The 23,815-nt window shown below is 35.3% G+C and overlaps 2 protein-coding genes across 7 annotated transcripts in view; one reads left to right on the forward strand and one right to left on the reverse strand.

Annotated features, from left to right (window-relative positions):
* The first annotated feature begins 7,981 nt into the window (after positions 1–7,981).
* On the forward strand, positions 7,982–10,964 carry LOC126769164 (uncharacterized). Its single transcript, XM_050487790.1, has 5 exons — positions 7,982–8,233; positions 8,306–8,497; positions 8,947–9,252; positions 9,794–9,923; positions 10,473–10,964. Exons 1-5 carry the CDS (start codon positions 7,982–7,984, stop codon positions 10,556–10,558), a joined length of 966 nt encoding a protein of 321 aa, XP_050343747.1. The 3' UTR covers positions 10,559–10,964.
* A 222-nt stretch (positions 10,965–11,186) lies between these two features.
* The window catches only part of LOC126769117 (V-type proton ATPase 116 kDa subunit a 1), a 32,339-nt gene continuing 19,710 nt past the window's right edge, over positions 11,187–23,815 (reverse strand). For all 6 annotated transcript variants that reach the window (XM_050487682.1, XM_050487681.1, XM_050487685.1 and 3 more), the window contains 13 exons: positions 23,293–23,419; positions 22,110–22,286; positions 18,654–18,866; positions 17,722–17,872; positions 16,840–16,979; positions 16,106–16,342; positions 15,493–15,605; positions 14,379–14,527; positions 13,564–13,700; positions 13,374–13,460; positions 12,772–13,039; positions 12,454–12,586; positions 11,187–12,115 (listed from right to left, as the gene is read on the reverse strand). In XM_050487682.1, the coding sequence (XP_050343639.1) occupies positions 12,016–12,115; positions 12,454–12,586; positions 12,772–13,039; positions 13,374–13,460; positions 13,564–13,700; positions 14,379–14,527; positions 15,493–15,605; positions 16,106–16,342; positions 16,840–16,979; positions 17,722–17,872; positions 18,654–18,866; positions 22,110–22,286; positions 23,293–23,419 (2,032 nt within the window). In that variant the 3' untranslated portion in view covers positions 11,187–12,015. The remainder of the gene's footprint in view (positions 12,116–12,453; positions 12,587–12,771; positions 13,040–13,373; positions 13,461–13,563; positions 13,701–14,378; positions 14,528–15,492; positions 15,606–16,105; positions 16,343–16,839; positions 16,980–17,721; positions 17,873–18,653; positions 18,867–22,109; positions 22,287–23,292; positions 23,420–23,815) is intronic.

Raw genomic sequence — 23,815 nt, forward strand, 5'->3', positions numbered from 1 at the left:
TCGTTTTGTTGGCCATAAATTTTCCATTTTTTGTGGAATTTTAATTTTTTATTAATTAATTTTATCAAGGGTCGCGTAAACCAGCGTGGATATTTATTGATCTCATTTATACACTTAGACGGGACAAATGTCTCTATAATGTGATTTACGATAAGATAGAACGTATCAACTGCCTGACTAATATCTTTGTTTTTAAATTCGTGTTGCCAGTTAACTTTAGCTAATTCAAAATTAATTTTATCATAATCAGCGCTGTGAAAGCGACGTACAACACGAATAGCTGGATTTAAATTTCGCTCAATGGTATTCATATCAACTTTAATACAAAGGGAAGGATGATGTTCATCTTCAGGTTCTGATAAAGGGTCCACACGAGATATGTTACAATTCAGATTGGAAAGTACTAAGTCTAAGAGCCTGTTATTTAAGTTAAGAATATAATTTAATTGTTGTAATCCAGTAAAATTCATAAAAACAAATATTTGATGTACAAGGAGACATTCCGAGGGATTTAAAATATAAATTGAATTATTATTATTTAATGACCAAACAGCATCTCGTATATTAAAATCACCTGTAATAATTATATCATCTTGTGAATTTTCTATAATCAAATCAGATATAAATTCAAAAAAATTAAGCTGTGAATCCGTTTGAGAATTATTCTGTGGAAAGTAACAACAAAAAAGATGCAGAATTTTCCTAATAATACCGCGTTTAGTTATAATTTTTATATAAGTGACTTCAGCACTAGGAAAATTAGGCAACTGAACATTTCTCACATCAACATCAATTTCGCGACGGACCGCTATCAGAGTACCACCTCCCTTTGTCATTTCTAACTGCTCGTAATCACGGTCGTTACGATAAACATTATATCGAGCATCAAATATTTCACTGTCAAAGATTCCAGGTAAAAGCCAAGTTTCTGTTAGGCAAATAATGTCATAATCGCAATTAAGCACGTTTTTATAAAATTGATTAGTTTTAGTCCGTAAACCTCGGACGTTTTGATAAAAAATATTTAAGAACATGTTGAATACTTAAAACACAAATAATAATTTTTTTTTTTTATATATAGAATAGGAAGGCGGACGAGCATATGGGCCACCTGATGGTAAGTGGTCACCAACGCTCTTAGACATTGGCATTGTAAGAAATGTCAACCATCGCTTACATATCCAATGCGCCACCAACCTTGGGAACTAAGATTTTATGTCCCTTGTGCCTGTAATTACACTGGCTCACTCACCCTTCAAACCGGAACACAACAATATCAAGTATTGCTGTTTTGCGGTAGAATATCTGATGAGTGGGTGGTACCTACCCAGACGGCTTGCACAAAGCCCTACCACCAGTAGGGCTTTGTGCAAGCTTGTATATATTACATATCTGTAATAAAAATTCCTTCATAGTTTCTATTTCTAATAAGTCATAAATAAATGATTCCCGCAATGAACGCTGCTCAGATAAAACGAATAAAATCATAAAAGAATATACAACACTAACAATAAAATAATAACTAAAAAAGTCATGAAAATGGACACTAACTAAAAAAGTAAAGTTATGAAAAAATACTAACAAAATAAAATTAGACACTTGAAACTTATGTTTTAAATAAAACAATTTCGCACTTATACGATTTTTTTTAAACAATCTTCAGAAGTGATGTGCAGGACAGGCGAGCTTTCTGTGCGTCTAACCATAATCGTGCAGTTACGTACCCAACAAAACAAATAACCCTTTTCCTTTGACTTTCGCTTTGCCTCATTGAATAAACTTTTATTGCGAGTAGAAAGGTGATCATTAACGTAAATTTGATTTTGCATTCCTGAAAATCCTATATCGCAAGCTCTTATAGTTTTTAATTTTCGAAGCAATGACAAAAAATCGTCTTTTTTGTAACGAGCTTGCATTTTTAAAATAATTGGTTTAGGCCTGATGTCATTGGAATCATTCTTAGTCGCTACTCTTGTGATAAAGTCTATGTCAGTAACCGGGTTCAAAGGGAAATTGCACTTATCAGCGAGCACTTTTATTAACTGTATAAGGTTTTCGCCTTTCTTTTGGGGAACTCCACTAATTTGGATATTTGAACGTCGAACCCATTGTTCATTCTTGTAATGGCTATCTTTTAAATCTTTCATAGAATTCTTTAGCTCATTTAACTCCAATTCGATGTTATGTATTTTTGTAACTTCCTTGTCAAAATTATTAACTTGATCCATGACCATATCAATTGATGATTCAACGAGCTTAATTTTTTTTGTCCATTCGTTTACAGTTTCGGTAACTTTTTTAAACTCATTGGTTATAAAACTTTTAAATGATTCAATAGATGAATTTAAATGAGTGAAACGTTCATCAAAGTGGTCTATTATAGATTTAGTATTCAAGGTCGAATAGGGCTGTGCAAGATCTAAATTGGTTTCGTTGGCGACATTAGGTGTAATGGGACTTATATTATTATTTTTTTTTTGGTCTGTTTACAACTTGGACATTTCCATTTAGCTTTATTCATCGGTAGAATCTTTTTAAAATCTGCAAGCGAAATTCCCACGCAGCCATGATGATATACACTGGCCGCCAAAAAAATCGACCCACCCGTATTTTTTTACTTACAAAGTTGTTATCTTAACTATGCGACGACCTAGGTGGATTGTTTTACTTATGGGACATACATTTAACATTTTATTACCCACTTGATATTGATTTTAGGAGTTGTAAGTGTTATTGAGGATATTTGGAATATTTTTAAAGTATTGATAAGAAAACGTTACTTTGTGCACGAAGTGCATGGTTAGTTTATTTCCAGTTCTTAACGCGGAGTCATCTCGGTTCGATGTTTATTATTGATTAAGTGTATGAAACTTTGTTGAAACAATAATTTTAATAAGTTTAAACATAAAAAATGGATACTACTGAAGCAGAAGCTGCTCAAGTCTTAGCTCTTATTCATGAGGGGTTAAGTCAGCGAAATGTGGCTAGAACACTAAAATTAAGTCGTTCAGCGGTGCGAAGAGTGTACAAACGCTACTTGGAGACTGGGGAGTATCGCCGGAGACCAGGATTTGGCAGGGGGCGTGTCACGAACCCGACCGATGACCGTTTTATTGGTTTGACGTCTTTAAGAAACCGACATCTTTTGGCTGTTGACGTTCAAGGTAGACTCCGAGAAAGTCGTGGAGTGTCTGTGAGTGAAAATACTGTAAGAAGAAGACTTCGAGAGCAAAACTTAACCCCTCACAAGTCAGCAACAGGACCAAAACTCACAGCATCCTATCGACAAGCAAGACTACAATTTGCTAGGCAGCACGTCGATTGGACACTGGACCAATGGGAGACAGTATTGTTCAGTGATGAAAGCCGAATGTCTCTAGTAGGCTCTGATGGACGACGTAACGTCATGCGAAGGCCAGGAGAACGCTACTCTCAGTGTTGCATTCGAGAAACAGTCCGATTTGGTGGAGGCTCTACAATGTTTTGGGGAGGTATTTCTTTGACGGGACGCACAGAGCTGGTTTTTTTCCGTAATCGTGCTGTTAATGCTGAAACTTACAAAACGGACATTCTGGAGCCTCATGTGATGCCTTACGCTGGATATATTAGGGATAATTTCCAACTTATGCACGACAACGCACGACCTCACGTCGCTAGAATTGTTAAAGACTATCTCAGGGAAGTCGAAATTCCAGTTATGCAGTGGCCAGCCAATAGTCCGGACTTAAACCCGATAGAGCACCTCTGGGACCAGCTAAAACGTACGGTTCGAGCACGAAATCCAATTACAGAAACCCTGAATCAACTGGAAGCTGCCCTAACTGAAGAATGGCAACGGACCCCACAGGAAGACATTAAAAAGCTAATCAGGTCACTTAATAGGCGTATGCAGGCAGTGATTAGGTCAAGAGGAGGAAACACTCCCTATTAAAGTAAGATTTAGGCACTCAAATTTAAAAACAAACGGCATAATCGTTTTGTACACAAAAAAATAAAATTGCGTAAAATTTTGTGTTTTCGTGTTTTGTCACATATTTACCTAAAAACCTATTTTTTGCGCACTATTTCTGTTTTTGTACAATCCTACAATTGCATTTTTTCATTATCAATCTTAAAAATATAAATATGTGGTAGTTTAAAACCATACGATAGCTTTTTTACAAAAAATGTAGGTGGGTCGATTTTTTTGGAGGCCAGTGTATATTTAAGCAAGCAGTACATTTAATAGATTCTTCAACTTTCAATAAGCATAAGCAATGTTTACACTCCATTCTATTCGCTTTTAAATAAATGTAGGTAAGCTTTAATGAGTTAACACAGCGTATTCAATTTACCTTGCTCTTCGATAATAGCTCGCGCCCAAAAAGTCGTAAGCGCCGCGTATATCGCGTACTTACGCGTTCTCTTCAAATAGTATGCACTTCAATGTAATTACTGTGATTGTTTTAGTATTTTAAATATTTTTATTATACTGTGTCTTTGTATATTATTAAAAACAAGCACAAATATACTTTAATACTTATTAAACAACATGAAATAAAAAGTCACTTCCAATAACACTTTTATAAGGAATTAGGGATTATTTTGTATAGCACAAGCGATATAGCACCGTACGTCAACTGTGTTATATCAACTGTATGTTACTTTGTTTATATTTGGCGTATATATTGCGTATTTTTAGTTTAGTGCTAATTTCAACTATAATTATAAGTTATTTAAAATATATTGTTATGTGTGTGTATTATCATTACGATAATTTTGCTCCATGTACGATAATTTTACGGGCCCTGGTACGATAACTACCTGGCTTTAGGCTGTGAACACTGCTTAGATCGAAAAAAATATAGTTAGTGTATGTCACTCATTATTGGAATGAGTGACATACACGCAACTTGGGGGTTTTCCCCACTAATTTGAGGGAATCAAGATGTCCAGGGGTTTTAGGGGGTACATTTATTTAGGGGTACTTTTAGGAGGTCCATTATTTAAAAAAAATCCTTAAAAAAACGTACGACTCTATACAATTTATATTAAGCCTCGAACGCAACCAACAAACTAAACCAAATATAAACTCCAAGCGTGACTATAACTCAAATATCAAAAAACTCTAATATATTGAGATTGAAATAATCAGCTCAATGGCCAGCGTGCTTGTACTACACGTAGGAGGACCGGGCTTCGATTTCTGGTCACGGAATGAAAAATAGAAATCGTTTAATTTATTGTTATTATCATTAATATTATTACGTTATTAATTAATGTATGTAAATGTGTAAAATGCACCCGCATAAATACAACAACTATTTTATACTACTTGAATTTATTTTTCATTTGTTTTTGAAATTACCTCTCAAACCGAGTGTACAACAAAAATTTAGGGGTTTTAATAGATATTTTGGGGGAATTTGAAGTTGTTCCTAGAAGGAATATTCTGTAGGAGTTGGCATCACTGACTCGTGCTTATTACGTAGAATGTAAATAAACTGATGAACTAATCAGTACTCTTTTCGACTTTTTAAGTGGTTTATATATATACATATTTTAAAACTAGGTACATTTTATTATTGATTTATTATAGCATAACTGTCTAAATTACTTAATCTTTTAAAACGATTTAAATTTACATATAACATATTTATGTTTATAATTTTGATATTAATTCTGCGATAATAGTCCAGGAATTTTAGCACCAAAAATGCGTTCGCTCTGCACAAAATTCCGCTACTTGATTTTTCGATTGAATTATTGTTAATATTTTTCGAGATATAGTTAATTAAAACCGCCTAATTTAATAATTTGGTTTTTGTAAAATATCTTATTAATTTTAGGAAATACGAAAGAAATGTCATAATCAAAGTTGGAGAACTAACTATATCTCAGAAAATATTAACAATAGAAAAAAGTTTGAAGTAAAAATGATAGGAAATTTTATCCTCTACAAAAAACTACATAATCTAATCGAAAAATTGAATAGCTGGAGTTTATACAGAGCGAATGTCTTTAATCTTGGACTAATAAATTGAGTTAAAGAACGAGTAATTGAATCACTCGTTCTTTAACGATGAAGTTATATAAATTATACAATATATTTGTTATGTTATTAGTGCCATAATTTAATTGTTATTTACATGTTTGTATTGTTAAGTAAATAAATAAAATATAAACAGAACGATAGAACAAAAACAGTCAGATATGGGAAAAAATATAAATATACATAAAAATAAAACATGATAGATATATTATCATTTATTATTAAGTAATGTCTGTGATTTAAAAATAACTGCTTCCTTTTAACTTATAAAATTTTCGATTTGGAAACTTATATAATAATTATATTTATTTATTGTTTCATTTAACTATATTTATTTCAGCATTGTGTGCTGGAAAGAGTATGAAAGAAATATTCCTAATGTTTTTGATTGATATAGGGATCTATAGTAAAAAAAATGACTTGTAGGACTACGAAAAAACTACATGAAATTTTAAGCCCTTCTATTTCTATAGCGTCAATGCGTTAAATGGGCTGAATGGGGACGCAGTTGTGGTGTCGTGGCCTGATAATGAATTTCAATTTCATACCTATTGCACTCACATCGCTGTTTAACACGCGTTTCAAACTTCGTAAAAACCGCATAGACCTAATAAGGTTATAAACGAGTTTTCAAAAAATTTCATATGTTATTAATTACAGAAAACTATTTGTAACATACATTGAATAACTATAGATAAATGGTATAAAATAATACCCAATGAATTTCATTCCAATTATTGTCTGGTTACGATATATTTTGCTTAAGATAGTTTCAGGAGATATTTCGCTATAGTTATAAGTATATAAAATATTAACTAAGCAATATCATTTATTCTTAATTTATACCAATATTATAAATGCGATACTAACTCTGTATATCTGTTTGTCTGTAAAGTTTTTAGGGCAAAATCACCAAAAAAGCAAGTATTATACTGTACCTTTTCAGTCCACAGTGCATTTCAAATATCAAGATACGAATTGGTACAATACAATTATTATTAGCAAATCTGATGCACATATTTACATTTCTTAGGTTAATTAAATATTAACTTATAATAATGACTATGTCAGCCACCACGGCCAATCTCAAGAGAGATAGGCAACTGCGCAGGGCATATTATAGTGTACACAAGTGTGTGCGCAAACACAGGTGCACTTTTTATTCCATAACTAATTATGTTTTTTTTTTTTATAGAATAGGAAGGCGGACGAGCATATGGGCCACCTGATGGTAAGTGGTCACCAACGCTCTTAGACATTAGCATTGTAAGAAATGTCAACCATCGCTTACATATCCAATGCGCCACCAACCTTGGGAACTAAGATTTTATGTCCCTTGTGCCTGTAATTACACTGGCTCACTCACCCTTCAAACCGGAACACAACAATACCAAGTATTGCTGTTTTGCGGTAGAATATCTGATGAGTGGGTGGTACCTACCCAGACGAGCTTGCACAAAGCCCTACCACCAGTACAGTCCTTCCCGAGGCACGGGAGTGTACACACTTCCAATTTCCAGACTCTGGGCTGCTACTAAGAATTTTCGACAGAAAAACCCAATAACTTTTATTGACCTGACCTGGGATTTGAACCCAGGTCCACCTTACATCTAGCCACTAGACAAGGAGGCAGTCAGATATTAAATACATACATAAACAATGGTATTCACTCTTCAAAATCGACCTGTTTGGGCTTTATTTATAGATTTTTTTCGGTACAATTTACATTCCAAACCGATATTAAAATTAACAGTTTAAAATTACAATTGAGATTACTTGAATAAAGAATATTTTGACTTTGATATAAGAGCAGTGAATAAGAAAATTTAAATATCGAAAATGTATCTATCTTCAGCTCTATAAATAAGTAACTCTGTGGTCGTTCTTCTATAAATATCAGTGGAAGGATTAAATCCCTTTCATTCACCCTTAGCCCTTATCTTAGACAACATGACTGCTGATCGAGAAAAAAATTGTGAGAAAAAGCTTAAAGCAGCCGAATTAAAACTAAATAAAATACTTAACAAAATTGATACAGTAAAACTTAATAATTATTATATTTCAAATTTACATATTCCGGGTAGTAAAAGTAAAATTAATTTTCTTACTCGATGTGTTGGTTTAAAAAGGTATATTGTGTTTGCGTTCCTCGTAGTATCCGTCATAGGTTATTGGTGGTTATACTCCGAAGCAGTAATAACTGTAAGTTCTTTAATATTATTTAATAACTTGAATTTATTTTAGTACTAAATATATTAAATATATTTCGTTTAGGGATGCTTCGTCAAGCTACCCGAGCAATCCAAGTCTCTATTCCGGTCACCAGAGGACTGTTCGATGTGCAAAGGCATTAACGACGTCACACGGCTCGCAAATATAAGTGCGGAGGAATTCGAAGAACTGTACGCGTATAACACTAAGCCTGTTATTGTCACCGATGCAACTACAGATTGGGAAGCACTAGAGGTAAATTACAACTTTTAAATACGGAATCTAAGTTGTAATACGATTTTTTATAATATAGATTTACATTATTACCAATTTCCGTAAAAGTCATGTTATATTTTTCTCCAATCCTTGATCCACTGGCTTTCATTAAAATTGTATATCCAACTTTAGAATTGGGTTTACGAACAAAGAAACAATCAATTATCGAATCCACCAAACACTGAGGCGAAACAGCGTGGCGAAATAAGTTTCACAGTTTATTTTTAAGGGAAGATTACATATTAGATTAGAAGTCGGACATTTACGTCGCGAAATAAGCATCAAACTTTCTTCTTAAGGGAGGAACACCTATTTGCTTAAAAGTGGAATATTTACCTACGGATGTTTACATTTTTACTTAATCTATCGTTGACACAATCATTGACGTCGGCAATATTTCTATCATAAAAAAATATTAAATTTTACAGAAATTCAATTTCAAATTTTTCGCTGATTTCTACCGAAATACAAAAATGGGTAGAAAAATCAACGACTGCTTCTACTTCGCTTACAAATCTGGTTTGAACTCATTAAGCGAGGTATTTAGTATGGATGAGATGCGAGCTAATCTCTCTGGTGAGCCGTGGTACGTCGGCTGGAGCACGTGCTACGAGGAAGAGACCAAAACTTTGAGAAAGTATTACAACAGGCCATACTTCTTGCCGAGGACAGCTGAGAGCGATATGGTGGATTGGATTTTTATGGGAGGTCCAGGACAAGGGGCTCATATGCATGTAAGAATATTATCATGATAAAATATATTTTAATTTATTATAACGCTAATTCTAATAATTATATTATGTATATCCGCAATATTATTAATTATTTAAAGTCGTTTCTGACACTGTTGAATGGCAGATGTTATTTACTTTACCTATATATGTTCTTTAATGGGTTATCAGTATTTAATCGATAATATACCGTGTCTTCTTTTATTAAAACTTACTAAACAAACAAACAATGACGATAAGCAACAACGTTTATAAGAAAGGTCGTATTCTTTTTTAAACACAAGTGGTAAAGATAAGCTTGTTACTCCAAGCGTCCGTCTCCGCAAGCCCAGTTAATTCACCTTTGGGCAAATATATTTAATTAGAATTGCAAAACTGCACACAGTCAAATCTGTGTTTTCCAATACCTTACAATAAATAAACATTACATTAGTTCCTTTATGGTCACCATGTGATTGCCATGTCTTTCATATATAAATTACAGTTTTAATGAATTGTATAAGATTTTAAAATTCAGTCGAGTTGTATCCTTTGCGTGTGGCAGGTGGACTCCGTGCGGCACGTGTCGTGGCAGGCGCAGGTGCGCGGCCGCAAGCGCTGGCAGCTCGCGCCGCCGCCCGAGTGTCTGTACGCGTGCGCGCCGGTCGCCTTCACCGTGCACGCGGGCGACATATGTGAGCACTATGTCTCATCTCTACGTTAAATCACGCATTAAAATCCCATCAATTACATCTCCATTCGATAAAGAATCTTGATTATGCCATCTCACACTCCGCCACTCAACGAGTGTACTGATTACTGACACATATAATATTTTATTTTTTTATTCAAAATATTAAATGACCGACTGGCAAAAAGGTCATCTGATGATAAGCTCTCACTATTGCCAGACATTAGCACTGTAAGAAATATTACGATCAATTGCAACGCCAATGTTTCATCAATCTTTGGAACTAAGATGTTATGACCCTTATGCACAGGCACACCCTGCAGACATTGTCTTTGAAGGGTGTCAAACGTTTTTCATTATTTCAGGCTTAAATTTCATTATTATTGAAATAAAATTTAGCCTAAGTTTTTTCTATTACTATGGATAAAGTAGCTATCTAATGTAGAAAAAAAATTAAAATCGTTTCAGTAATTTTACAATATTAGTATTGACTTTTTTTTAGTTGACGCATCCAATATTATTTGTCGCATTAAAACTATCATAATTTTTACAGTGGTGGTAGACACGAACCGTTGGTACCACAAAACAAACGTGCTTCCCGGAGACATCAGTATTACTATAGGAGCGGAGTACGACTGAAACGGTTACCTTAGTAACTATAATCTAACTCAAATATATTTATAATAAATATTAAATGTCAAATAAACTATTATTTTTTGTCTAGCCTACACTAGTTATAAAATAATGTTTGTATTAACTTCTTCAAATTACATAAATTAATTTGTGTTATTCTAGCAATTATAATGGAACCCATTGTTTAATAAAACTCAAAAAATATGATATAAACAATATTTACTGTTTTTTAAATTTTAACGAAAATAAACAATTTGTCAAAATAATAGCCATCTATGGGAAAATATAAATAATTGCTCCATTTGAAAGAAATATTTTGTCTATGGTCAGTATAGCTAAAAAGCCGAGATGGCCTAGTGGTTAGAACGCGTGAATCTTAACCGATGATCGTGGGTTCAAACCCGGGCAAGCACCACTGAATTTTTATGTGCTTAATTTGTGTTTATAATTCATCTCGTGCTGGCATTAACAGGCTGTTACTTTACAGTATAGCTATCTGTGTTTCCAATTTATGTGTATAATAAGGATTGTTTGTTTAATATTTATGTTATATAAATAAACTAAAATTTGTTAGGAAGTACTGCGTTATTATGTCATTACTTGTAACATCCTGGGCTTTAATAAAACAACCATACTGTGCTACGAATTATACTTTAATTGATAAACCAGAAGCTAAATTACATTTTCTACGTCGTAAGGTCGATATAACAATTACATGGTGATCTACGGACCGACAATTTCTATGTTTTTACAAATAAAGAGAGCCTCGGTTAAAAAGACGAATTCAAAAAGTTTTTAAGTACATTTGAACTTATAAAATGAGTTATAAAAGAAATACAAAAGGGATCTTTTCTTCCATTGAATACCAAATACTCTGCAACGCTTCTATTACGCGAATATAGACATCAATGCTCTATCGTTAAGGCTTATAATACGATGCACTATTTGCAAACATCGAATAAGATACATCAAAGTTAAGTTAATAAATTATGTTTTATTAAATTGGTAATTTTATAAGGCCGTTTGCGAAATCTCAGAGTACACACAATATTTCCCTCTCTGATCTACTTATTAAATTCGAACTGTTGATCAATTACACTTAAACGAAGATAATCTCTTTTTTAATTATCATATTATGAAAAATAACTGCGAGTAATTTTCCATTTTTCATAACATCTGCGTTCCCAAGGAGAATTGAGATAAATTATGTTGCGCGTGTGTCTTCATTCCGAAGCTAATTCTAGCAATTTACTGATACAAACATATAGGAACATTGTGTTAGTAATTTGAGGGCTAACAAACATTATAATACCAACACGGCCTTATGAAAATTAGCAGTACATACACATTGTTCACATTTAATTAATACGAAACGGATTTTATTTCAATATATTTAAGGCGCATTATCTACTCGAATAAAGCTTAAATAGAACAGGCTACATGTGTATTTTTTTTTAGTTTGTTTACTCTTCGGGCTGACCAGCCGAATCGAGGATGACCTCGAAGGAGAACGGCTGGAACAAGTAACCTTCACCGGAGTAGAACTTGCTCTGGAATTCGACCCTGCGAATATAGACTTACGTTAATAAAGATGATGACGACGATTTATAATTAAGGAGCCAGAGCTTCCCTCAGTCTTTCAAAAATATCAAAGTATATTTACTCAAATATTTTTTAACTATATAAAAATATTAATCCAATACATAATACAAGAAAAATTGACATACATAAGTTTAATACTAGAAATAAAAAAATCACAACAAAATTTATAAATTGTTTTTAGGGCAATGTTTGTAATGTAAAGACAAATACACAACTTGACCTTTTAATATTTAACTGACTTGAAATATTTTATATTTTTTTTATGGAACTTAAGTATACGAGAATATAAGGGTCGGTACCAGTGCAGACGCAGCGTATGCAGGAAGGCGGACAGCCCCTCCATCAGCACGAGGATGGACACGGAGATGGCGGCCCAGCCGGCGAACACCACGTACAGATATATGCCGCCCTGGTAGCCGGCCGACTTCAGACCTGCGAGGTTATGACACCCGGATTACGTCTGCTATCTAATATCATATTTTAATCAGGAAATGAACAAGAGACTTAAATTTCTACTATTTAAACGATTTCGATTTCAGAAAATATTTAAGGTACAAATAATAAAAGATGACGTTTCTAGGCATTTCTCGTAGTGATACGGTTCAGTGGAGACGTACCCTTCCGCAGCAGCATGTTCCAGGCGACCTCGGCCAGCTGCGCGTGCGCCAGCGACAGCGCCCACAGGCGCAGGTAGGACGCCGTGTGCGACACGCTGCCCAGCACGTACTCGATGGTGTGGATGGCCTGGTGGATGAACACCTCGGTGATGTCGTCGTCGTGGCCGCCGGCCGCCCCCGCCGCCCCCGCCGCCCCCGCCGCCGGCGCCGCCGCGCCGCCCGCCGCGCCGTTCTCCGCCGTCGCCTCGATGCTCTGGTGGCCCTGGGCCTGCGGGTCGACATACACCACTTATGAAAACCTATTACGAACCTAGCGAGTTAAACCTGATGACCTTTAATAAACATTTAACTCTCATTCCGGAAATGAAAAAATAGTACAATCGAATTAACAATAGTAAGCCCTTAGTTTTGATTCGCTTGATTTTTATTTTATTGGTAATTTAAATAACAATGAAACCTTCACATTACACAATCTCATTAATTTTGTGAAAAGTTTTTAACAAATATTCATAAGTATATAAAAATAAGATGATTTTTTTATATATATATTAATATTATTTTTCATATATAATTATATAAAATATAAATTTCTCAATACTCACAGCGCGCTTCTTCTGCTCCTTCATTAGGTAGTAAGGTTTGCCGAACAACATGACGGGGACGCACATCAGCGCCAAGATCACGAAGAACTGACAAACAAACGGGTATTATTAGAAAATAATTGCATGTCAGAGGAAATTTGCAAACATATAATATTTTACATTTTTATAATATATCACAATTGTGCCGTACCTTCTGCAGGCCAATCTGCCCGGCGAACATGGTGGGGTCGCACTGCGGGCGGGTATTGGCGTCAGTCTTGAACAGCATCATGTTGATGAACGTGATCAGGATGGACGGCGCGCAGAAGCCGCTCGTCTTCACGATCTCTGTGTCACGTTTATTTACATTTACAAATCGTATAAAATAAAAAAATAATAATAATAGATGGAATACAAAATGAGTTCTTAAGAGGAAATTCTAAACAATAAAACGTTTGATATTTTATATTAAAAATAATATGCGCGGTTCATATTTCTTCGACAGTTTACAATTTGGCTAGATTTATTATAAACTCATCCTCAGGTAATAATAAAATTTATTTGAAATAAAAAAAAGCCGAGATGGCCTAGTGGTTAGAACGCGTGAATCTTAACCGATGATCGTGGGTTCAAACCCGGGCAAGCACCACTGAATTTTCATGTGTTTAATTTGTGTTTATAATTCATCTCGTGCTTGACGGTGAAGGAAAACATCGTGAGGAAACCTGCATGTGTCTAATTTCATTGAAATTATGCCACATGTGTATTCTACCAACCCGCATTGGAGCAGCGTGGTGGAATAAGCTCCAAACCTTCTCCTCAAAAGGGAGAGGAGGCCTTAGCCCAGCAGTGGGACATTAACAGGCTGTTACTACTACTATTTGAAATATACTAAATATTAGAATTTTCCTTACTAGAGGTTTATATTTAATGGCATGTAATACATGGCGAATAAATAGCGTTTATAAGAGCCTAAAGTCAGGTTCGATTAATAATAACATCAAGATAGTAGTTCGATACACTCACCTGGATCTTGGCTACCATAGAAGGGGGGTGAAGGTCCATATGTGGTCCACTTGATGAACATCAACAGTACCATGTAGAAGAACAGCAGAGTCAGGAACATAATCTGTGGTATGAACTCTACGTAGATACTGATGCGACGCTTGAAGTAGCTGCGGGCAGAATCATGTATATTTTTGTTTAATTTAAATTTGGTAAACATACTGACAAAGGCTAAGGGGCTGAGGCTGATGGTAAGTGGTCAAAACCGTCCATACACATGACACTGTTAGAAATATTACCAACCCTTACATCGTCAATGCGCCACCAACCTTGGAAACGAAGAAGTTATGTCCCTTGTTCTTGTACTTACACTGACTTTCGAACCATTCAAACCGGAACCGGCTTTTATTTTGCTCTTTGGCAATATTATTTTATTATAATAATTTACATAAATCGAAAAAATCAGGTAGGTAACACTATTTGGACATTTAACAGGCAATAATGCAAGCCTATTGTATACTTTAAATTATCCTATTAAAACACTAAAATATTCTCCATGCTCAAATGTACTAATATATGGTACAGTACAGTTACAGCCTATTAATGTCCCTCTGCTGGGCTAAGGCCTCCTCTCCCTTTTGAGGAGAAGGTTTGGAGCTTATTCCACCACGCTTCTTCAATGCAGGTTGGTGGAAATATATGGGACCAGTCTATTATCCTCAAACAGATATACCAACATCAATTTTTATTTATAAGATTTAAATTACTAAATTAAATATTACAAGCAAATATTTTACGATTTCGTTTAGCAATTATATAAAATACATTTGTTATTTTTTTGTTAAATAAACATTAATAAATAAGGAACACTACTGAACACAAGATTATACATATGCTAAAAGAGTTAATATTTATTGAGTATTTATATATATATAAATTGTATTAGATTGACATAACTTTGTAATTGAAATATTGGAGTTTTTTGCCAATTATTCTCGGTAGAATCAAAATTCTGAACCGGTGGTAGATTTACATTTAATATAATCCTGTAAAATGACAATATAAAAGTGTTTGTAAAAGGCCTACTTGAATGAAATATATTTTGAATTAAAAATTAAAACAAATGTTTACTTACATATGATTCCAGAGTGACATGCAGACACCAAACAGCATGTGGAAGACTCCGATGATGATTGAGATCTTCATCTTGTAAGCGTTCATGAAGATAATTTTATTAGCTTCAGCCAACTATAAGCATACAGAAATAAATGTCATTAATATTAAAGTATTATTCATTTTAATTAAACAAATTTTTATAAATAAAAATTTGATAAAAATTTGATTTGATAAAATATCAATTATTCATAGTGTGACTTGCAAATAAATATCAGAAAGGATCGTTCCTATACCATCCATTAGATTGTAATAAAATTTTAGTAAGTTTTTTTTCGTATTTTTTTTATATGCCCCGGGATGGCAAATGACTCTACTCCACCTGATGGTAAGTGGTAGTAGAGTCCAAACGCGACGACGGCCAGTACAGTCGGGAAGAATGTTCTGTACTAGCCGTACGCAGTACAAAGCCGCAAGATGCCTCTTCACGCCTCGTTTGAAGGAACCCGGGTTGCAAGAGGAGGGGAACACGTAAGCTGGTAAGGAATTCTATTTTTTGGAAGTGCGACAAAGAAAGGAGTATGGTTTCCTTTAATATAAATATGCAATGATACAAATTACAAAACAGTACTGACCTGCCAAACAGGATCTATACCGAAGGCGTAGGGATACTGCTTATAGTCCTCCGAATCGGGGTTCAGTTGTAACGCCTTATTCTCCCTCAACGTGGACTCATTGTAGTTGTTCCGCCAAGATGATCCGAATATGTTGAGACTCTTGGAGAATATGTCGTTGTATATCAGCCCCGTGTACATCGAAAACAGACCCATGAGGAGCACGATGTACCGTCCACCGAAGAATATGTTCCAGATCTGGAGAGAGAGGATATGTCATACACAATCTCATAAAAAATATATTAATTCAAGTTATTTAATATTCCAGTATTAGAGCTATTGGACCTGGCTAATGAATTGAAGATTACGCGTTTTTATGTATGAAGGAAATCGTAAAAAAAACTGCATGTGTCAGAAGATTCCTTCACGTGTACTATTGGAGCAGAGCGGTGGAATAAGCTTCGACCCACTATGTACACATGTTCAGGGTTGCCACATAGCTCTTACCTGTTTAATTAGGTATCTTACTTTTTAACTGTGCCAACCTGTTTTGTATGCCATATTTAATAAATAAATAAACCTCCTCCATAAGGAGATGTCTCTGCCCAGTTCCAGCCCCGGGACATTGACTGGCTGTAACTTTTTAGATCCTACGTTATGTTAAGTCTTGCTTATATATTTTTTTTGTTTGTAGGTCAGGTTAATTATTAAATTAATTAATTAATTAGAGCAGGCAAGTAGTCAGTATTCCGTACCTCGCTGTCAATTTTCTTGGCCTGCAGCGGCTTCTCCTTGTAGCACATCCAGAAGCCGAAGGCGGCCATGAGCGCGCCGTGGCCCAGGTCGCCGAACATCACCGCGAACAGGAACGGGAACGTGATGATCGTGTACGGGGCTGGCGGGACACGGCGTGTTAGACACACAGACATATTAGGACATACATATCATTCGTGACAAAGGATCACATTCGCTAAGTACGAAGGTGTCAACAACACCATATGATGTTCTGTAATTCTTTGAGTTTTTCGAAAAAAATTGCAAACACGAAATGTGTGCGCTGTTTTAGTGGAAACGCACCGTATTAAATGTGGCTCCATCCAATATAGACAACGCTTTTTTGTTTTTATAGAATAGGAAGGCGAACGAGCATATGGCCCACCTGATGGTAAGTGGTAACCAACACCCATAGACATTGGCATTGTAAGAAATGTGAACCATCGCTTACCAATGCGCCACCAACCTCGGGAACTAAGCTGTAATGTCCCTTGTGCCTGTAATTACACTGGCTCACTCACCCTTCAAACCGGAACACAACAATACAAAGTAATGGTGTTTTGCGGTGGAATATCTGATGAGTGGGTGGTACCTCCCCAGATGATAATACGAACCCATTACGAGAGTTCAAGCTATCCAGAATCATTTTAATCATATATTCATATGTAGTTCTGTAGCCTATTATGTTGAGTTGAAAAAATACTGTAAAATATTCCGTACACAGCAATAATGTTTTTACTCATACCCATATACTTTCCATTTCATTCTATGTAAGTTTTCGACATATGAACTTAGATAGATAACTATATATTTTAATCAGATTCTCGGAAGCCGATTGTCCAGATTAAAAGAATTTTCCTCACCGGGGTTGACCTCGCGGTAGGTGGCCACGCCGTACGCGTAGATGAGGTTCTGGAAGGCGGAGGTAAACTTGTTGGTGCGGTTGTACGTCGGCGGGTCCTCCAGCGTCTCCATGCGGTTCAAAATCGGTGGGACGGAACTCCCGCTTCGTTCCTGTGTTATTCAAGAAAATAATTAATGCTAATACAAGTATTCCCCTCAGGTTATATAAGAATTGATACTCTAATAACTTATATCTGAACATAACTCATTTCTATTGTTTAACCACAGCGGAATGGATGTACAAAATGTAGGCTGATCGGCAGATGGGTACACCTGATGGTTTTTTTTTTATAGTATAGGAAGGCGGACGAGCATATGGGCCACCTGATGGTAAGTGGTCACCAAACGCCCTTAGACATTGGCATTGTAAGAAATGTCAACCATCGCTTACATAGCCAATGCGCCACCAAACTTGGGAACTAAGATTTTATGTCCCTTGTGCCTGTAATTACACTGGCTCACTCACCCTTCAAACCGGAACACAACAATAACAAGTACTGCTGTTTTGCGGTAGAATATCTGATGAGTGGGTGGTACCTACCCAGACGAGCTTGCACAAAGCTCTACCACCAGTAAATAATAAATGGTAAGTCATCTCCGCCAATAAGATATTGGAGCCTTCACTAATGCGCCATCAATCTTGGATACGAAGATGTATCTTTTACCTGTAGTTGCTCACTGTTTATCATAGTCAATAGACAAAGACACTACAAAGTGTAAACCATACATTACAAGTATTTATATAAAGCTCGGGGTTTTAGGACGTTATGCCCTTTGTGTCAGTAACAACATTTTTTTCGTCATCATTTATCAACAATAAGTATATTACTGAGCCAAACGGTTCTTGTCCAGACGGCACAAAAAATATCAAAAAAAAAAAAAGTTCTCTTACAGTTCCTCTCCTCAAAGCTAGCTGAATGGTCTCCATATCCAAAGCAGGCACCCAGCATTCGGCGATCAAGCATTTCTGCGTGACGTCCAAGTTGAAAAGATTGAGGGTGTGGTAGATGGCCTTGATCTTGCGGACCTTCACGAACCAGTTCTTGATGTTCTTGGCGGCTGCTACGAGCACGCGGTGGCGGTGGTCTTGGGTTTGGCCGAGAACCTACAATCGTTGTAAAAAGTTATGTAAACTTTTAGCGATAATACATATTGCAATATCGGTAAAAACAACACACGAAAAGAGCAAGATTAGAAAAAAAAAATGCATGTCAGTTATAGTTTGCGATTTTTTAAATCTACATCAAATATTATTTATTCAACAAGGCCTTATAAGCACTTTTAGATCACGTTACGGATTTAAATAAATGTTAAGCTACCGTCGATGTGGAGCGTCGATTCTACCAAGAAGAATTGCCAATAATTTATATTGTCCAAAGTCACTCGATACACAATTGAATCTATGTCTTGTATGAAAATCAACGGATATGTATTTCACACGCCTTTATCATCTATACAATCGTATGAAAAAGGTCATCCAATATGTCAATTGGCAAAATTATTTATCTATAGAATCCAATTATAGAAACGAATACATTGACAATCGACAGTCAAGTCAGAGAATCAGAGAAAATAATCCATCCGAATATATCGAATTCGCTTGTGTTTGAAATAACATATTATATAAATAAACAGACCCAATTGTTTGTTATTTTCCATTTGTCATTAATTGATCACGTGATATACACATATACTCCGTAGTGACTTAGTAGAGCTTATTTTTTTTACATTTTCAAAACGTCCCGCGATAATGGAGAGCCCTGGACGTGTTTCATGGGTTCTCTTTTTTTTTTTTTTTATATGTCCGGGATGGCAAATGACTCTACTCCACTTGATGGTAAGTGGTAGTAGAGTCCAAACGCGACGACGGCCAGTACAGTCGGGAAGAATGTTCTGTACTAGCCGTCACCGCCTTGCCGGCCCGCAAGATGCCTCTTCACGCCTCGTTTGAAGGAACCCGGGTTGTAAGAGGAGGGGAACAAGTGAGCTGGTAAGGAATTCCATTTTTGGTAGTGCGACAAAGAAAGGAGTTGCCAAATTTCTTTGTGCGCGATGGAATTGATTCTCTCTCTCTTAATTAAATTAATCTCTTAGATTCGAGGATGGTTTTAACCATCAGCCTCACAGGTCAGACATGAGCAAATGATTTAGTACTCTTTATCCTCTCTCTATCTAACAAAAACGTAAGTATGACTACAATTAACTGGACTAAATCGATTCGTATTGAACTGAACTTTAATCACAATCGATACATGACCAAATCGTATATCGAGATGCTCGCCAGCTCCCTAGTCAATTTACCGTCACGGCATTCGAATCGGGCTTACACCCAAGGCACGCCCAAAAGACACATCGTAGCTGGATCAAAACTATCGTCAAAAAACATCCTACTCTAGACTTTAACTCCAACTTTTATAAACATAAAATTTTATCAACTTTGTCTCGGAACTTCTATTTACCTGACATTAAATAAGATAGAGAAAATAAGTAGCAATGGAGTAATAAAGCTTAATATGATATTAATAATCTCTATTTGACATTAAACACTTCAGGAAACAAACAAATGCATATTATGATTCTAATTCAACGATTATTATTCTATTATTTATCTGACGTATACTTCAGGCTTTGTGACGATTATTTAAGATTAGTATGCGATTGTTTAGAAGGAGATATTGTTAACCACGTGATACGGAACGTAATGAGGATTGTAAAATATATGAATCAGTTTTTGCCCGCGGCTTCACCCGTCTATTGAAGAGCGAGCAGGTTTTGAGTATAAAAAAGTAGCCGATGTCCTTCCTCAAGGTTTAAGCTTGCATTATGACCAAATTTCATCAATATTTTGATGAAATTTGGTCATAATGTCAAATTTCAGTAGTTTAGCCGTAAAAGCGTAACAGATATACATAGTTACTTTCGCATTTATAATATTAGTATATATATGTCGCGTTTATTTAATATTCATGAGTAAGATTATATACAGTAAAGCAGATAGAAGTATATTGCTATGCTAAATTCTTGTAAATAAAAAAAAATACTAGCATGGTTTTAATACGTCTTTTTGTTGTACAATTGAAATTAATTAGAGATTCACGCAATTATGATTCTATGACCAAAAATAGCTTGACATTGAGTAACAAGACTTACATTATCTTTTTTTTTTATAGAGTAGGAAGGCGGACGAGCATATGGGCCACCTGATGGTAAGTGGTCACCAAACGCCCTTAGAAATTGTAAGAAATGTCAACCATCGCTTGCATAGCCAATGCGCCACCAAACTTGGGAACCAAGATTTTATGTCCCTTGTGCCTGTAATTACACTGGCTCACTCACCCTTCAAACCGGAACACAACAATAACAAGTACTGCTGTTTTGCGGTAGAATATCTGATGAGTGGGTGGTACCTACCCAGACGAGCTTGCACAAAGCTCTACCACCAGTATAACAATTACTTGCAAAAAAATGTATCGGCCACTACATTAGCTTTTCCGATTCGTACGTATATCGCGTACGATTACGTTGTTGATGCGTGAAATGTCCCGCATTTTGTATGCCGAACAATAATTTCAATAAAAATAAGCCGCACCATTTATCAAATACCTAATTAAATTTATTGTAAGAAATAAATTAAAATTATAATTATTATTATATTTTCATATTATTTAAATGTTGTGTTCAAATATATTTTTGTTTATTTAATTATAATATTTTTCTAGATATCTACTGTAGAATAACATAGTTTTCACTCATCATCATTAAATGATTCAAAATTTGAAACCGAATAATCTCATATCATATGTGTCATCTATTTTATACGTGACATTGGCAGAATATTTTGCGCTCAAATAGCGTAGATACACGCCAGAAAAAGGGGAAAAAATAATAAGCCGAGACGGCCCAGTGGTTAGCGGTGCCGTTTAGAGATGTAGAAATCGCTGTTTCTATCCTGACACCTTGAGTTATTGTCGTCCCCAATCCTATCACAAGTTGTACGCTTAATCAAAAAGGTATTTTTATTTTATTTTAATGGGCTTATGCTCATCAGGGACACATTAACAGGCTGCTATTTTAATTTTCAATACAAATATATTGTATTGTCAACGACACCAAAATAGTGTGGAAAATTCTAATACCAACGATTTGGTTGAACTTGTTTGAAATTCAGCTGCAAAATAAATAAACGAAAAAACCATTGTTGACATTGTTCTACACGGCAGAATCTATATTCTGGACACGATACCGCCACGGTTAGCATTTAATTTACACGTGATGAAATATTTGTATGAGCCAACTTTAACAAAATCAACCGGTAAACAAAACTCAGGGACAATATGAGATTCCTTACCGTATTCAAGTCCTCGATCCTGGTCATCACACCCATAGCCATTTCGCGCCTGTCGGCCGGCGCTTCGGGGCAAGGGTACAACGTGGCGCGGAACCCTTCGCATATCTTCTTAACGCGTGTCTTCAGTTGATCTCCTTGGAAGAATATTATGAACACGGACTTGTAAACCTGGTCCGACTGAAAGAGATTTCTTTATGTTACTAACTAGTTTCCGAATGCGGCTTCACACGGATGTGAGTGGAGTTAGGTGGAGTGTTTTGCAAGTTTAAAACGTGAAAGAATGACAAACAAACAACCTCACTTTCACATTTATAATATTAGCAAGGAAGTAACGATAAACGTACTGCACTTTATTTCTCTCATCATTCTTAGAAAATAAGAACGGTTGCTGACACTTATAGATTTGTTTGTTTTGCTTAATGAACAATTCTTAGAATCACCGAAGGCCATTTTTTTGTTCATTTCTGAGTTGTTTCTTCGAAAAAAAAAAATAGAATATACATTCAAAGCTACCTTGTTAAATTAAGATTTTAAATTTATAATACGTAATGATGCTATGCATATTATTTGACATAATCGGAAAAAGGCCCGGCGTGGTCGACCTCGGAAATTTACCATTAAGCTGTGCCCACAATATTGTCCTCTAAATAACCAAACCTAATAAGTGAGAGAGTCATCATGGATTACCATGATGACGCTCTCACGACATACCGTTATGAACTTAAAATAAGATACAATTTACGATGAAAATCATTCAAACAAATGTTTATGGCTATTGGAACGTTCAACAAACGTTGACTGTTGAATCTAACCTGAGTAAATAAAATATTAATTATGAAGGAATTGAGATAGATCAGTTAATAGGACACGAAGATCATGAGTTCAAATACATACTGGTACATAAGTACTTATCTCGTGCACGTCGAAAAGAAAACATCACACCTACTCGTGTGGGAGAAAAAAAATCCACCCACAGTAAATCAGAATGATGGAATTAGTACCTTAATAACAGAGGAAGACCTTGACTTCTGCTTGGCAACCGACATTAATCAATTCGTATTGTCTATGAGCGGTGGTAACCACTTACAACCAAGTATCCCATTTACACGCGTATAATTGCCTCCCTTTGTAAATAAAAAAAATATCATCGAAACATATTACTTTAGAGAACGTATCTACTTACAGATGACGGGTCCTCCAATGGTGTGTCGATCTCAGCCTGCCTGAGAAATACGTTTCCCCTACAAGCCCTCCATAGCATCCTCTCAAATGCCGGTATACGCTCACGAAGTATAACGCCAGCGACGAAACTGTGCGAATTATTAACATTAGAATCGTGAAGTGTAGAGATCGTTCACAGGCGACTCTACAACACATTACAATTATAATAACAACAGATAAAAAAGTAATAAAGTTATTTAAAATTTTGAACTAAGACATAGATACATACAGCGTTTACTCAATAGCGGTGTATTGGACTTCGTAGCGTAATTTTTGAGTAATAAAAACTAGATTTTAAAATATTGAAAATCATAAAAAAATTCAGCACTTTCAACACCTCATTGAGCAAATTTAATTTAAATATCAAAATCAATGAATAAATTACAAAAAAAAAATATTGATTCTACTAAATTTAAGAAGAATTTATCAAGTAAATAGACAACTTAACTATATAATATTTACAATAATTACAGGTTATAAATAAT

The sequence above is a fragment of the Nymphalis io genome, chromosome 6, assembly GCF_905147045.1.
Source record: "Nymphalis io chromosome 6, ilAglIoxx1.1, whole genome shotgun sequence".
NCBI classification, from domain to species: Eukaryota; Metazoa; Arthropoda; class Insecta; order Lepidoptera; family Nymphalidae; genus Nymphalis; species Nymphalis io.